The 13,463-nt window shown below is 51.4% G+C and overlaps 1 protein-coding gene across 3 annotated transcripts in view; it reads left to right on the top strand.

The window, feature by feature from the left end:
* LOC143426469 (receptor-type guanylate cyclase Gyc76C) overlaps positions 1-13,463 on the top strand; it is a 90,112-nt gene that overhangs the window by 46,740 nt on the left and 29,909 nt on the right. For 2 of the 3 annotated variants that reach the window (XR_013102148.1, XR_013102147.1), the window contains one exon: positions 3,701-3,729. Coding sequence is in view for 1 of the 3 variants with exons in the window: in XM_076899945.1 (XP_076756060.1) it covers positions 3,744-4,130; positions 9,750-9,947 (585 nt within the window). In the remaining 2 variants the exon portion in view is untranslated. Of the gene's footprint in view, positions 1-3,700; positions 4,131-9,749; positions 9,948-13,463 lie in introns of those variants that run through there. The other variant, XM_076899945.1, reaches the window with a different exon arrangement.

Genomic DNA, 13,463 nt, shown 5'->3' with positions numbered 1-13,463 from the left:
AAGGCAGCGTCATCGACAAATAACGCAAGCGTAATGGCTCGAGCGGCGTCGATCTTCTTAGAGCTTGCTTTTATCCGAATTTGCTTTACGCGTTGAGCCTGCCTTTTAAAAAGATACCGTTTGGCCTTCCATACGCTCGTGGGAACGCGACAGTCTCGAAAAAGCTAAATTCAGCCGAAGCAGTCGCAGCCGCTTACATAACCGGTCGCTTTTGGTCTACTTTTAGACACCTTCGTCTAATTGTCGGTAATTTCAACGTTTAACGAGGAAGTTTACACTAAGAAACGTTCGATGGGTTGGTCGAAGCTATTCGTCACCGCTGGTATCGAGGCGTTTCGATGGACGAGTCGGCGGGACATCCTGTCTCGCGAAAAATATGATCTTCGCTGGCAAACATGGGCGCGACGCATCCTGTACGAAACCGTGTTTCCTCGTTACAAACGACGCGGTAGCTTTGAATCATTTTCGATGTAACGCTGCGCTGACACGATTTCGCGAACGGACGAGGAAAATCCGCCGAGTTTATTTTTCAATGCCACCAGGAAAGGATGCATTTCGAGGAAAGAATGTCAAAGACACAACAAACTCGTAATTAACGGTCGATTAAACTTGTTATTGGAAATTTGGAAAATTTCGCTAGACAGATCGTGAATGCACGTTACCACGAATACCATCCGCAGGTGTTAATCGCGTTAACCAGATCCTCCAACAGTGGCTGGGGAATAAATAGCACCGAGCTGACGCGCCGTTCGTGAAAACTGTCCACGCAGAAGTCGAACGTATCGTAAGCGCCTGGTCAATCGTCGTCCCGGTTTTTACGCGGGTATCCGCCGTAAATCGTTAATTGAAAAACCCGTGTGGAGGGTTCACGATCCTATCCTCGCTTTTCTATCGTTAAACGCGATAAAAATCGCCGTGGAGAAAGTTGCGCGTGTGTCCGTCGAGTAGAGTCTGGTTAGAGGACGATGGTACCTCGCGAGACGCGTTTATAGAGTTTATTCAAAGGGAGAAGGCGAAGACGAGAATTTCCAGCAGAACCGCGGCACGAGTCGGTCGTTAAGCGTTACTACCCTCTTCTAGCTGTTGGCGCGAAACGAGATTTGTCGGGACGAGATGGGACCTCGACGACAGTCGCGGCACCTAATGGTACGACTTTGGAGCAGCAAAAGTGTAGTTTGTGGAGGAAGTTAGGGAGATAGAGAGAATCGTAGCGCGAGCACCGATCGGAAGTTACTACGTCCACCGTTTGCAACTTGGATTATTAATCGTAGACGTTCCATAGTTTACCAAGGGTATCCACATAAGTAAAACAGAACGATAACAGTGATATATGTATGCCACGAAGTCACGAGCGCGTCGAGAGCTGTATCATAATATCGATTTAAGACTAAGTAAATTGTTAAAGTAAAGAGGTGATATTGATTTAACCCTCCATTGAAATCAGCTGACAAGATCAATTTCTTAAGAGCCCGCGACCCGGCCTAAGTGAGACTTATGTACTTACGTACACCCCCGTTGTATCCTATCGAAGAAGAGTTGCCGCGTTCGTACGACCGCGGGCAACTAGGTCAACAAGGGGGAACAAGGAGAAAAGTGGTCTAACTGCGAAAAGTATTCGCACAAACAGGAACTTTGATTCCAGCGTCAGTGAGCGAGTCGCGCGGTCGTGTCTGGTGGGAAGCGGCTCTATCTACTTAAATAAGTGGATCATTTCGAATTGGAGAGCCGCCGTGGTACACGTTGACGCAATCGACTCTGGAATAAAAATTTCTGCTCGATAAAGCGTCCTCTGATCCAGTTCTGCGTCCTCTTTTATCTTATCGCCACCTTTGTAGCCGATTATAAAAATACTATTAAGCGATAGGAAATTAGATATACCCGGAGCTGATTAACCGGTACAGAAATACTAAAGTAAATACAGTGGCGCGCTGATATTCGTTATAGCTCGGCTTATCTTTTCCCGTAGCAATCTCCACGCACTTTTGATTTTTCATGTACTCACTTGTGAGTCTCTTCAACCACGGTTTTCATATAAATCGATAGGAGTTAATCGCGTTACAGAGCGCTCTCATTACACCAGCAAGTATACACGTATATACGCATCGGAAGCAGCTGCTCGACTCTGCGAAGCTTACAGCATCCGCAGGTCCCTCACCTGTGCGCGGCTCCGTCAAGGTAGCCGAGCGACGACAGGTCGCGAAGGCGTCCCCTTTGACGCGACGTCTCGCCAGCCGTCAAATAAATCCGGCGACTTTCACCGACGGTCATAATTAAATCCGCGTTAGAAACGAGCGACGGGTCGAAAGTTGCACGCGGTTCGCTCGGCGAATGACACCATGCATCACGCGGGAGAGGACGTCTTTATTGTTGTCGCGGCGTTCGCGGGCTTCGTTATAGCTCTCTCGCCTACGGAGTCCGCGCGGCTCGTTACGTAATCGCAACAGGTGTGTCCTCTCTCTTCGTGCCCGGCCACGTGTTACGGCCTCCCCTACTCTCCTCCGCGTTTAGAACGCGGAATCCCGCCGCGAGACGAAGCCGTCATTTTTTCCTCCACCCGGCGATTGATCGCGTTGCGAAATCGCGTCCACCTTCGTTCCTATCGCGGGGAACGTTCGCGAGCGTCTTTACGGCCGTTAAATGGCGCGACGGGTCTCGTTACGTCCCGTGGCGCAGCGGTTCTCGCGTATTGTGCCCCATCCTCCTTCGAGATGAATCGTTAATTTCTCTTTTACCCGCGGTTCTCGCCGCGAATCTCCACTCGCGATTACCAACGTCTGCTAACGCAATCTTCGACTACGGAATTACAAGCTTCCTGAATCGTTCGAATTGAAATTCGAGGGAAGAGCGGGACCATTCATGGATACTCGTGAGTCTTGATCGCGGATCGTCGCGTTTCTGACGTCAGATTTCCCGGAGATCATTGATATCCGATTGTAGAGATAATAATAGCTTAATGCGCGCGCGGATTCTTTGATGTGCAGGCTTGACTCATTTTTTAACCTGGAATCTAGGAGCGAGGTTGCGCCGCGGTGGTTACATCAGGACAACCGGTAATGGCGGACGATGATTAATCGGGTGATTTTGAAAATTCCCCCGCTGCGTAGGACGATCCGCGGAATCGGAATCGACAGGACAGGAAGGCGTCAGCGTTCGCTGTCGAGCTACGTTTCAGTTGTTTTAGGAATATCGGTTATTATTAGCCTCGCGCAGATGGCACAACCGATGACTCAGGCGAATAAGTGCCGTCTGATGATAAGTGCTAGTTTAGCCGGGATGATAGCGTCGAAACGACACTTCTAAGCTGGCCACTCGTGCTTGATTACACGGCACACCTCGGATTTTTCGAAACGCTGGAAAGATAAGTGGTTGAAAAAGTACGCGATTGACGGACCTGTGTTTCTCTGGTGGCTCAAGCATCGATCCACTCGTCGAGGAGTAACGCGATAACGATAGAATCTAGAGGCGTAAAGATATCCGTGGAAGTTTCCCCGTGTAATTTATACGGATTTCAATGCTTCTTGACCGTGAATCGTTAGAGAGCGAAGAACCAACACTCTCGACCATATATATATATATGCGATATATGTGAACGATATATTTATTCGAATTTCTTGCTAATTGTACAGAAACTGTGGGAAGGGGTTTAGAAGGAAAAGAAGAGAGAGAGAGAGAGAAAGAAAGAAATTGGTTGGTCTTGCAGGTGAGCGGGAGGGAGGCGGTGCTGACCGGTGGCGGCGGCGGCCATGCGCCCCGGCCCGCCAGTACAGCCGAGCCGCCGCAGGCCTCCCCGTCGCCAGGAAGTCCCTCAGGAACGCAATCGACGGCAAGATCAGTTGCGACCGGTGCGGCCGCGCTCGTACGGGAGCAGCTCGCGGGCCCTGCTGGTGTTGCTGCTGCTGCTGGCCAGCAGCCCTCTGGTTCTGGGCCTGGCCGAGCCGCCAGGGTTGCCCGGGGCAGAGTGGCAGCAGGCGCTCTCCAGGCACACCTACCCGAAGTCCGCTTACACCAGATCCACGCAACTCAGGAAACCGCAGAATCTTACCATCGGATACCTCACGGCCCTCAAGGGCGGCCTGAAAGACCGTCAGGGCCTCGCCATCTCGGGGGCGTTCTCCATGGCCCTCGACGAGGTGAGTTTTCCTTTTTAATTCAATTTTCGCTCGATTTGAGGAACGAAGCTTGGAACGACGGGGTTCGAGGCGACGAGTGACCCAATTGCAGGAATCGCTCGTGCGTCCTCCGGCCCCCGACGAGCCTCGTACAAATGGAGTTCCACTGTACTCGATTGATAACGATACTTTAAATGCGAAATGCGAGGCGCGCGTGATCGTTCGGATCTCGACTATACATCACTCAGAGCGAAGGGGTTAATTTATACCCACCGCAGCTGTCCTCGGAAATCCCCGCGATATCGGAATGCAAATATTCGTCGTAGCACGCGGACAAATATCCCTCTAACGTGCGTCATTAACCGGGTGTCCCGCGGTACAACGGCGACGAGATAACGGCCGACGAGATGGCATCGACGAAATAAAAGTTGGCCGAATTCCCCGTGCACCGCGGTGCGGCTCCTCGTTAGTTTCCACGTGTTCTCCTCGCGTGTGTGTCACGGTGCACGTGGAAATCGAGAGAGGGCGGCGGGCCCTAATTACGGTAGCGGGGCCCGTGGTTCCCACGTGAAGCCGCGGCGAATCCTGGTCCCGGCCGAAAAGTAAGGCCCGGGCAATATCGCGGGGGCCCCCTGGTCCCAGGTTTTTTCTCCTGCGGGCGGTCAGCGCGGCCTGGCGTGGACCGGCGCGGCGTTCCACGGTCTGGAAGGCTCGATAATTCATTGGTGGATCGGTGGTCGGTCGGTTGGTTGGTCGCGAGCGCACGGGAGGACCGTGAGATCGTTTTCGCCGGTCGGCTTCGCCTTCTTTCCACGGGGCTCTCCGCGAATAAGAGAAGAAAAAGAGAAAGGTGCCCCGGCTGCAGCGGGAGCTGCAGCAACGCGCAGAGAGTGACCCGGCATATCTCTCTCTCTCTCTCTCTCTCTCCCTCTCGCGCGCGCTACACGCAGAGATGCCGATTCGTGCGAGGGTTTAAAAATACAAGACCGGCATTATTCGCCGGTCCGCCCACGCGTCCGCCGACGAAACTGCGCTCTCGCAACCGTGAGAAGAATTCGCTCGCGATCGAGAAACCTTCTCCTCCCTCGATCTTCCTTCCCCCATGCCCCTCTCGCCCTCTCCTTTACCGGGTACGTACACCTTCCTCATCGTTCGCGTCCTCTTTCCTCCGCTTCTTCCACCTCCTCCTCTTCTTCGTCGCCCTTTCTTCTGGCCGCGATCGCGAGCGTGTACGTTCCTCCTGCCTTTTTCTCCCGGACCAGCCCTGCGCCGCGCGCTCTTTCGCAACCTGCGACCATAAACGCGCGAAGGGAAAGGGCTGAGAGACCTCTGGGAATCGTCGAAATAACCGGACGATCGTATCGCGCCTGCCTACGTATCCGGTTCTACTTGGAAATAACAAGTTACGTCAAAGATGGATTGCGGTTACGGCGATAATTATTCGCCGGTATCGGTATCTCATCGCGGTGATCGCCACGAATCCCGTTCCGAGATCCCGTGGACCCCTTCCGTTCGGTACTTCCTGCTGGGGAACCCAGCCGTTTAGATCGCCTTTCGTTGCGCCCATCGCGTGGTGCGACGGAACTCCGTTTGCTCGAACTCGCGAGGAGACAAAATCACGGATGATAACCGATTTAGGAATGGCTGATGGCTGATGGTGAAACTTCTCTGAAGCCTGCTTCTGATTCGGTTGTTGGCTACAGAACGATCTGAAAATTACGAGTCTCCAATGGTAGGGTCAGCTGGAGTTTCGATTCCACTTCCGCGTACGAAATCGAATGAAATATCGCGGGTGACTCGAGGCACGCGGTTCGAAGCGGTCGAAGGGAACAGGTCGCGAAACACGTAAACGAGCGGTGTGGTCGACGCACGACGAAAGGTGCAGGAAACGAGCTTTGCACCCGTTTATTTATGTACTCCGATATACATTGCCACGCAAGAGTAAGCATCGCGATCGCAACGTCGGCCTCTGTGCCGGGTCTGCGCGATGCCTAAAGCTTGGCTCACACGCGGGACCACGTCGAATCCGTATTTTCGCGTGAAATAAGAAAACCGACGATCCCGTGGCGCCGTGGCCGGCTATTTTCGCCCGCGGCTCGTCGCGAAACAGTTTTATCTCGCGACCGTTTCCACCGACCGTCTCGTAACGAGGAAATAACGCGACCCGTTGTATTTTTAGCCGCGGCACGGTGAAAGTTTTTCCACGATCGGATCCGACGCGACGCACCGGCCCCGTTCGATGCTAATGCGTTCGGTTGTTCCTCGAACGGATCGAATAATCTCGCCTCGGTGTAGCAGGTACCTCGAAGCTTTCGCAATTTCTCGAATCGAAATTTCAAATTCCCTTCTAAACGCGGGAGAAACGTTCGCTCTGGTATCCAGAAGAGGAGTCGTTCGTGGACAGAGGTTCGCGGCTAAGAATAGGCGTTCGTCCGACGTTGTCGCTTTCATCCGTCGCGGAGCGTGGCCGATATCGCAGAAGGAAAGTCCGTCGGTGCACGTGAATCGAGCTTAACGCTTACCTGTCCGCTCGCCTGAATAGCGCAGGTGCACCTTGTCCGGCTCGCTGGCGGCGATACTCGCGGAGGCAAAAAGGAGAGAAAAAACGAGTGAAAAAATGCTGGAATTCGCTATGACGCACTCCCACGATGTAAACTAGTTTCGCTTGGCGCGCGTGCGCGATATTTGTAAATAAGGGAACGGGAGCAGTCCGATCGTTGGATTCGCGATTCGATCGTGCGTCCACCCGTGGCGCGCTGCGCCCGGTTCGTTCTCTCGCGCTTATGGCGATCGCCTCGCGGCAGCTGCTCGACGACGCCCGTGAATCATCCGGAACGATTTCACGTATCGCGTCCTGCATTCCCGCTCTCGCTATCCTCGCACTTCTAATTCGAGCTAATTGAAATTATACGCCGAGTGTGAAAACGATACGCGAGATCTCGGCGACGCGACGCCCTCAGCCGCGGTTCCCCGGGTTTTACGAGTATTCAAATTAATGCCCAGCCATTTGCAACCGCGTGCATTATCGTCATTAGGCGGGAACCGCGTGCGACCGACTCTTCCCGTTTCTTTTCTCCTTTTCCTATTCCCCTCTGCGCCCTCCTCCTCCTCCTCGCCTCCTTTCTCTCCTGGCCGTAACGAATCGCGGCGAAGTCGTTCCCATCGTCCCTGAAGATTGGCATTCGGTCGCGCACAGCCTTCCACGACCGGACGCCCTTCAATTACTCGAAAATAAGCTGATTGGTGAAACCCTGCCAGCGGCAACAGCGCGCAAGTGGACACCCGGCTGCGAACATTGTTTCACGCTCGGACAGCTCCCCGGAGAAATCACCCGGCCGCCTCGCTCCGACATTTTTCTACGGAATTACCCGCCCGCCGATTTTCAGATTTCATTTACGCCCGACCGACTGCTGCTCCTGCGAATTCCACCCGACGCGGCTAATTGCCTCGAACCGCGACTAATTCCGTTCACGCGTTAACAGGGGATATCCTCGAACCGATATATCCCAGCTGCTTTTTTTTACTTTTCGCACATTTCTCCGTTACGCAGTCGCCTCACCGTTCTCAGATGCGATTTAATCGCGAGGGCAAACGCGAACTTTCGGACGCTCGTAATAATTAAAAGCGATTAGCGGAGACCCGCGCGGCGCGATCGCCGTTTCGGCGGACAAATCCGGCGATCGTCGGTTCGAACAGGTGCAAAATCAGGAATGCGAACCGTCCAACGGGAAGAGCAATGATTTTTTATAGCGCCGCTTCGGAACCGCTTTAACGGTTCCTCCTGCGGTCAGAAGCGAAGCAACGCAAAAATCGGTTGGTCCCGCGCGCGTAAATCACTCCTCGCGGCTCCACGAATTTTCTCGTTTTCCATCGCGCGCGTCGCGCCCCGGCGGTGGATCGAGTACGCGCGGAACGTTTCAAGAAATTGTGACATTCCACGGCTGGAATTTATCAGTGCTCCAGATACCATCTCGAATAAAACGATAGTAACGACGAAACGTGCATTTCCCGCGCGATTCTCAATCAAGACTGGATTTCTATAGAACGCTCGAGAAAAAAAAAAAAAAAGAAAACTACCACAGAATCATTCTCGCGATGCGGATATTTTTCCCAGCCGACGCGCGCAAACGTAGCCACGGAAAGTCGCGAGCGCGAAGGCATGATTTATGAAAGTCGCGGCAGAAATGCAAATAGAAGCTTTGCAGAGATAAACTGATAGCATCGATGAACGTAACTCACACGGATGACGACCGCTTTTTCGAATCCGCTTCGTAGAATTCTAAAGGAATCGACCAGCCAGCTTCACGCGCGGGTATCTCCGTTTAAAAAGCCAACGGACCGTTTCAATTCCAGAATACCACCGGCTCTGAACGCGCGCCCGCTCGATGCGATTTAAAACAAGAAGCAGGTTCAAAACCGAGCCAAACCACTCGTTCGCCTCTACCTAATTTTCTTATCGAGCGTTCGCCACTCGGCTCGACCTTTTCGCGAAAATAGCTATCAGCCTGGAAACGGGACCAACCAGCCCCTAAATGGATTTATCGGTCGCGCGAAATTCCACGATTTCGGCTAATCGCGGCTCGCGCGCTCTAAACGACGGACTACTTGGAAAAGTATTGTTCGTTGCTCGCGGAGATTTGCATAATAACCGAGCAGTACGCGCCGCGTCGTATGATGTATAGACGCGAGCCGGATACGCCGTGAGAGTGTCGGGTGGAATGCCTCGCGAAGAACCGGGACGCATCGAGTAACATTACGAATTGAACTTTAATCGACGTCCCTGCCGGGCAGATATTCAAAGAAATGCCATCGAAAGTCGACGCGTGTCGACTATAGTGCAAGGGTATCGTGAACTCGTTCTTCTTTTCTCGTTTTTTTAGAAACACATTCGTTGCTAATTATAATGGAACGTCACGTTTGGTACGGTGATGCGATTCAACTGTCGCAGCGCGGTTATAAATAGGGTTTTAATCGGTGCAATTAGTAGACTTCCATCGATACATCGTGATGCTACGTCATTCGATCCTGAGTTCTAGTTTGTTCTTTGTAGCTGTTGAGATTTTCTCTTGGGAAAACTAAGAGAGTTTTCCCTGGTCTTCGCACCCGATGCTTCACTCAGATCGAAGCTATGCTAATAAGCGAAAATCCAAAAGCGACGCGTGGTTAAAGAATACCAGAGATCGATACGGTAACGCGAATCAACTGTCAAGCACGCTGAAACGGTGCTCTAATTGGCGAGCAATTGTTACCATACCGGTCTATCGCTCTACGTGATTCAATTCTGAATTCGCGTGAGTTACGCGTCGCGATTGTACAATGATCGTCAACAGTCATTATTGTCATCCGTCATTGTTAGGAGCAGAATGAATATTCATGACAGTAGTTATGGTAACGCGATTAGCTCCATTAAACCGGGTGACCGATGGCATTGCTGGAAACAATTATGTCGGCTAAGTAGGCTAACCCGCGGCCACCGATGCAGTGTGATCGCCGCTATCTCGTGACATCGTTCAATTAATTATAACTCGATATCGTACAACCACGAGATTGGAGATCTCGCGATAGTAAGCCTCGCGTAACGACACGATCGTCCACGATAGAATGTTTTTCTTTAACGTTCCGCTGTTCTGTCGTTTTCAGATCAACAACGATCCAAATATATTGCCGAACGTAAGACTGGTGATGCGATGGAGCGACACGAGGGGAGAGACCGTGGAAGCCACCAAGGCAATGATCGATATGATCTGCGACGGGGTTGCTGCCTTCTTTGGACCAGAAGGCTCCTGCTACGTTGAAGCTATAGTCGCTCAGTCCCGCAACATACCCATGATTAGTTACGTGAGTACTTTTCACACTTCCTTAACGCTCTGCGAGAACTGCCTGTAGATACGAGGCGAGGTTCGATTGCTTTCGAAGGGTTCGTTGAAACCATTTTACAAGTTTTAGCATCCTAATGCCTCGTATAGATAATTTCGATGTAAATGATTGGTTAGTCAAACAAGGTGGATGCACGAGAGGTTTCAAACCGTCGAGCATTCGCTATTACCATTATCTTTATATCTTTATTTGAAACTCTCTTCACCGAACGAGTCAATAAATACCTGTTCCGTCGTCTTGCATATGACTCTTATCGACTCATCTCTGAAATACTCCAACAAAATCAAAATAATCCTACGATACTTAGAATAAGCACAGTCATTCCTTGATCTTCAATCACACAGCGCCATATAAGTAGATATGCATATGTATACGTGCAAAGGTATTCATCATTCATTCGTTTTCACTCCGGAGACTTATTGTTAGCCGCAAATGACCCATCTACATAAATGGGATATTAATAGGTTATTCCACCAGTCACTTCCGGATTGCTCCATTCTCATCTTCCAGTTAATATCGGTACCTTTTTATCTAAATATAGAATACATATCACGGAATAACTGTCGCCGCAATTTTCACAGCGATTACGCTTCGAAGATTCCGCTGTACAAAAATTTAAAGAGACCATTCGAGACCATCTCCATTCGATACTTTTCCCAGATATATCCTGCGATTTCGCGGGACTTGCTCGCGTCAGTGAAACGCGAGGCGAGTCGGCTCTTTTCCTGATGGCGTGCGAGAGGTTCCTCGAGGTCCAGCGTGAGAACAGAGTAAGAGCGAAGCGCGGCCGCTCGGTCGAGTGACGAGGAAGGTAGCGGTCGAAGTTGTCGAAGAGGCGGAGGCGGCGGTGTTTAACGAACACGCGGTGGAGGCGGATGTGTGCCGACAAATTGAACACCCGCGGCGTGACAATATAATTACGGGCTGCTTCCGCGCGCGGCTATGTGCGTTTCGGTGGTTTCGTCCGTGCGACGTTAGGAACACGCGATGCCTGCGCTTCGGGGCTTCGATCGATCGCCTGAAAAATTAGCATCCTGCCTAACCCCCAGTCCGTTCAACCCTTTCCCGCCGTCCCGCAGTCCTTCGTTTCGTTTTGGAGTAACAGAACCCATGGATAAGCGGATGTCGGACCCGATTGCTCTCTAAGATCTTCGCTCTTGGGGGAGGTTCTGCTCCACAACGCCAATGATTCCAATTCTTTTTTATTGTTTACACACTTCGATCGATACGCTGAAACTTTTGATCTTCTTGAACGTTGAACGACTATCATTTTGTTAATATCTAATTTAAGTGCACTCTTTAAAGTATCTTATATTCCTCTTGTTACCAACAACAATGTTAGCCTGTTCTACCTTATCCAGTTCCGCCTTACATCCAAACGAACCCTCGCAAGTCCGCTCAAGATCGATCTCCATCGATCTTAGGCTAAGCCTTGAACCACGGCTATCGTAGCTATCTTGGGACCGAGTTATCAGTCCGGCAGACCGTCGATATCTCGAACCATAGATTAACCTGGGTCCGAGGCCCGTGACGCAGTCGCCTGAACAGGATCTAGAAAACGCATCGATCACGAGGCAAATCGAAAAGGAACCGGTTCCGCTCGATACGTCGGGGGTGGACGCGAATCACGCGCCATTCGCGATTACGTTCCCCGATCGTCTTTTCCTGCTCGGTACACCAGCTTCGTCACAGAGCCTCGCGATTGGCTTCGAATCGATTCCAGAGTGGAACGCTCGTGGGATCGGACCTCTGATCCCAATTAGAATACCTCGACGAGGATGACGAACAGCTCGCGCGCGGTCTCGCGTCGTAAAATCGTCCCACTGACGGAACCTCTTTCCACGAGCGATGGAATGGCTCTTTCGTATCGTTACCAGTCGGCCTAGTTTCGCACACGCAACTTCGAAGAGGAGTCGCGATCGTTGCGTGCACCGGTTGCCGCGGAGTCACGAATCCCCGGCTACTCGACGATGTCGCGGTGATGATGATGACGCGCCAGATGCACGCAGAGACTCCGTCTGGTTGGATCCTCCTCGCGCTTTCTCCCGTTTCGATCAGCCTTTCTGTCCGGCTTCTGGTTTATTAATCCGCGATCAAGGATCCGCGCTATGGGACGCGCGTGGAGCGTTGCGTTGCGTAACGCGATATTTTTGCGCAACTCGAGGTTAACGCAGGATATGGCAATTGGTTTTCTCTTTCAATTTTGTTGAAAACGCCGAGATGTTCCTTGATAAATCCAGCTCGCGGTGCCTAGAAGAGAATCTTGACCCGCAAGCTCCGGAAAAAGGGGAAAATCGCTTACGCGATGATGTCACGATGACGCCATAGCGTCACAGGGATACTTTTAGCTCGAGGGTTGGTCGAGAAACTCGGATTCGAAGGTTATTTATGGAAGAAATGACGAGGAAGCAAGCGGCTGGAAATGAACCGCGGTGCCTGCAGGGAATGATAAAAACACGTGTCACGCGGATCCGTGCCTATTTTTAAACGACCGATCGGAACGGCCGTCTGGCCGCACGCCTCGTTAATCGTCTGGGATCGTCCTGGGGCCGACCCGTTTCCGTAGAAACTCGGTGCTGGAAAAATAGCGCGTCCGAGCGACTCGAGTTCGCCAGGCGGGTCATTTCTGGGTCCCGACTCTCGAGTAATATTCCTCCGATCCCCTTCCCGTTTCAAACAAGTTTGGTGGTCGAAGCAAAAAGAAAGTCCTCTCCGGGTGCCTTGACGACTAGTGTCGCGATGCTGCCTCGATGCCTCCTGCTCGCCACGGACATTGGACGCGACAAGTGCATCGTTTAACCGGCTGAGGACACTCGTTCGCGTCCTCGTCTTCCCGCATTTCTGCCAGTTAATTCCTGTATCGAAACACTTGAAACCTGTCCATTTCGATTATTCGCCAGTTTTACGAGCTCCTACGTTTTATTTCTACCTACTTTCGAAATTAACGCTTCGTCTTTAAATCCTATCGCGCTCGGGAGGATACGCTCAGCTAAGATGCGAGTATTCGACATTTTTTATCGAGCAAAAAATTTTATTTACCTTGTCTTTTCGTTAACGATACGCACGCCTCGCGAGTAGAGGGTCTATCTTTCGGTTTACACCGAATTTCTAAAAGATCTCTCCGACGTTATATATATGGTGTCTTATCTCCCCCAGTTATTCGCAAAGATTGCGTTTTTACAAGCGGCAGGTGAAGTCGTCGAGGCCCGTGAATCTTCGTGAAAGTTTGTTCTTCCCCTCCGCTGGTGGATCGAAATAATCCACGAGAGGAGAGGGAACTTTCCTCGAAGGAGTCCATAAATTCGGTTATGTATATCGCAGCCGAATCGCGATTCAATTCGCTCCATTACGCGCTCCATTACGAGTCAATTAAAAGCAGCTAATTAAAGACACGACGGCTGGGACGAGGATAGAGAAAAGCCGGAAGGAGAGAAGAGGACGACGAGACGATTAATAAAATAAGAAAAAGAAGGAGAA

The sequence above is a fragment of the Xylocopa sonorina genome, chromosome 8, assembly GCF_050948175.1.
Source record: "Xylocopa sonorina isolate GNS202 chromosome 8, iyXylSono1_principal, whole genome shotgun sequence".
NCBI classification, from domain to species: domain Eukaryota; kingdom Metazoa; phylum Arthropoda; class Insecta; order Hymenoptera; family Apidae; genus Xylocopa; species Xylocopa sonorina.
This window is presented reverse-complemented; position numbering and strand designations above follow the sequence as displayed.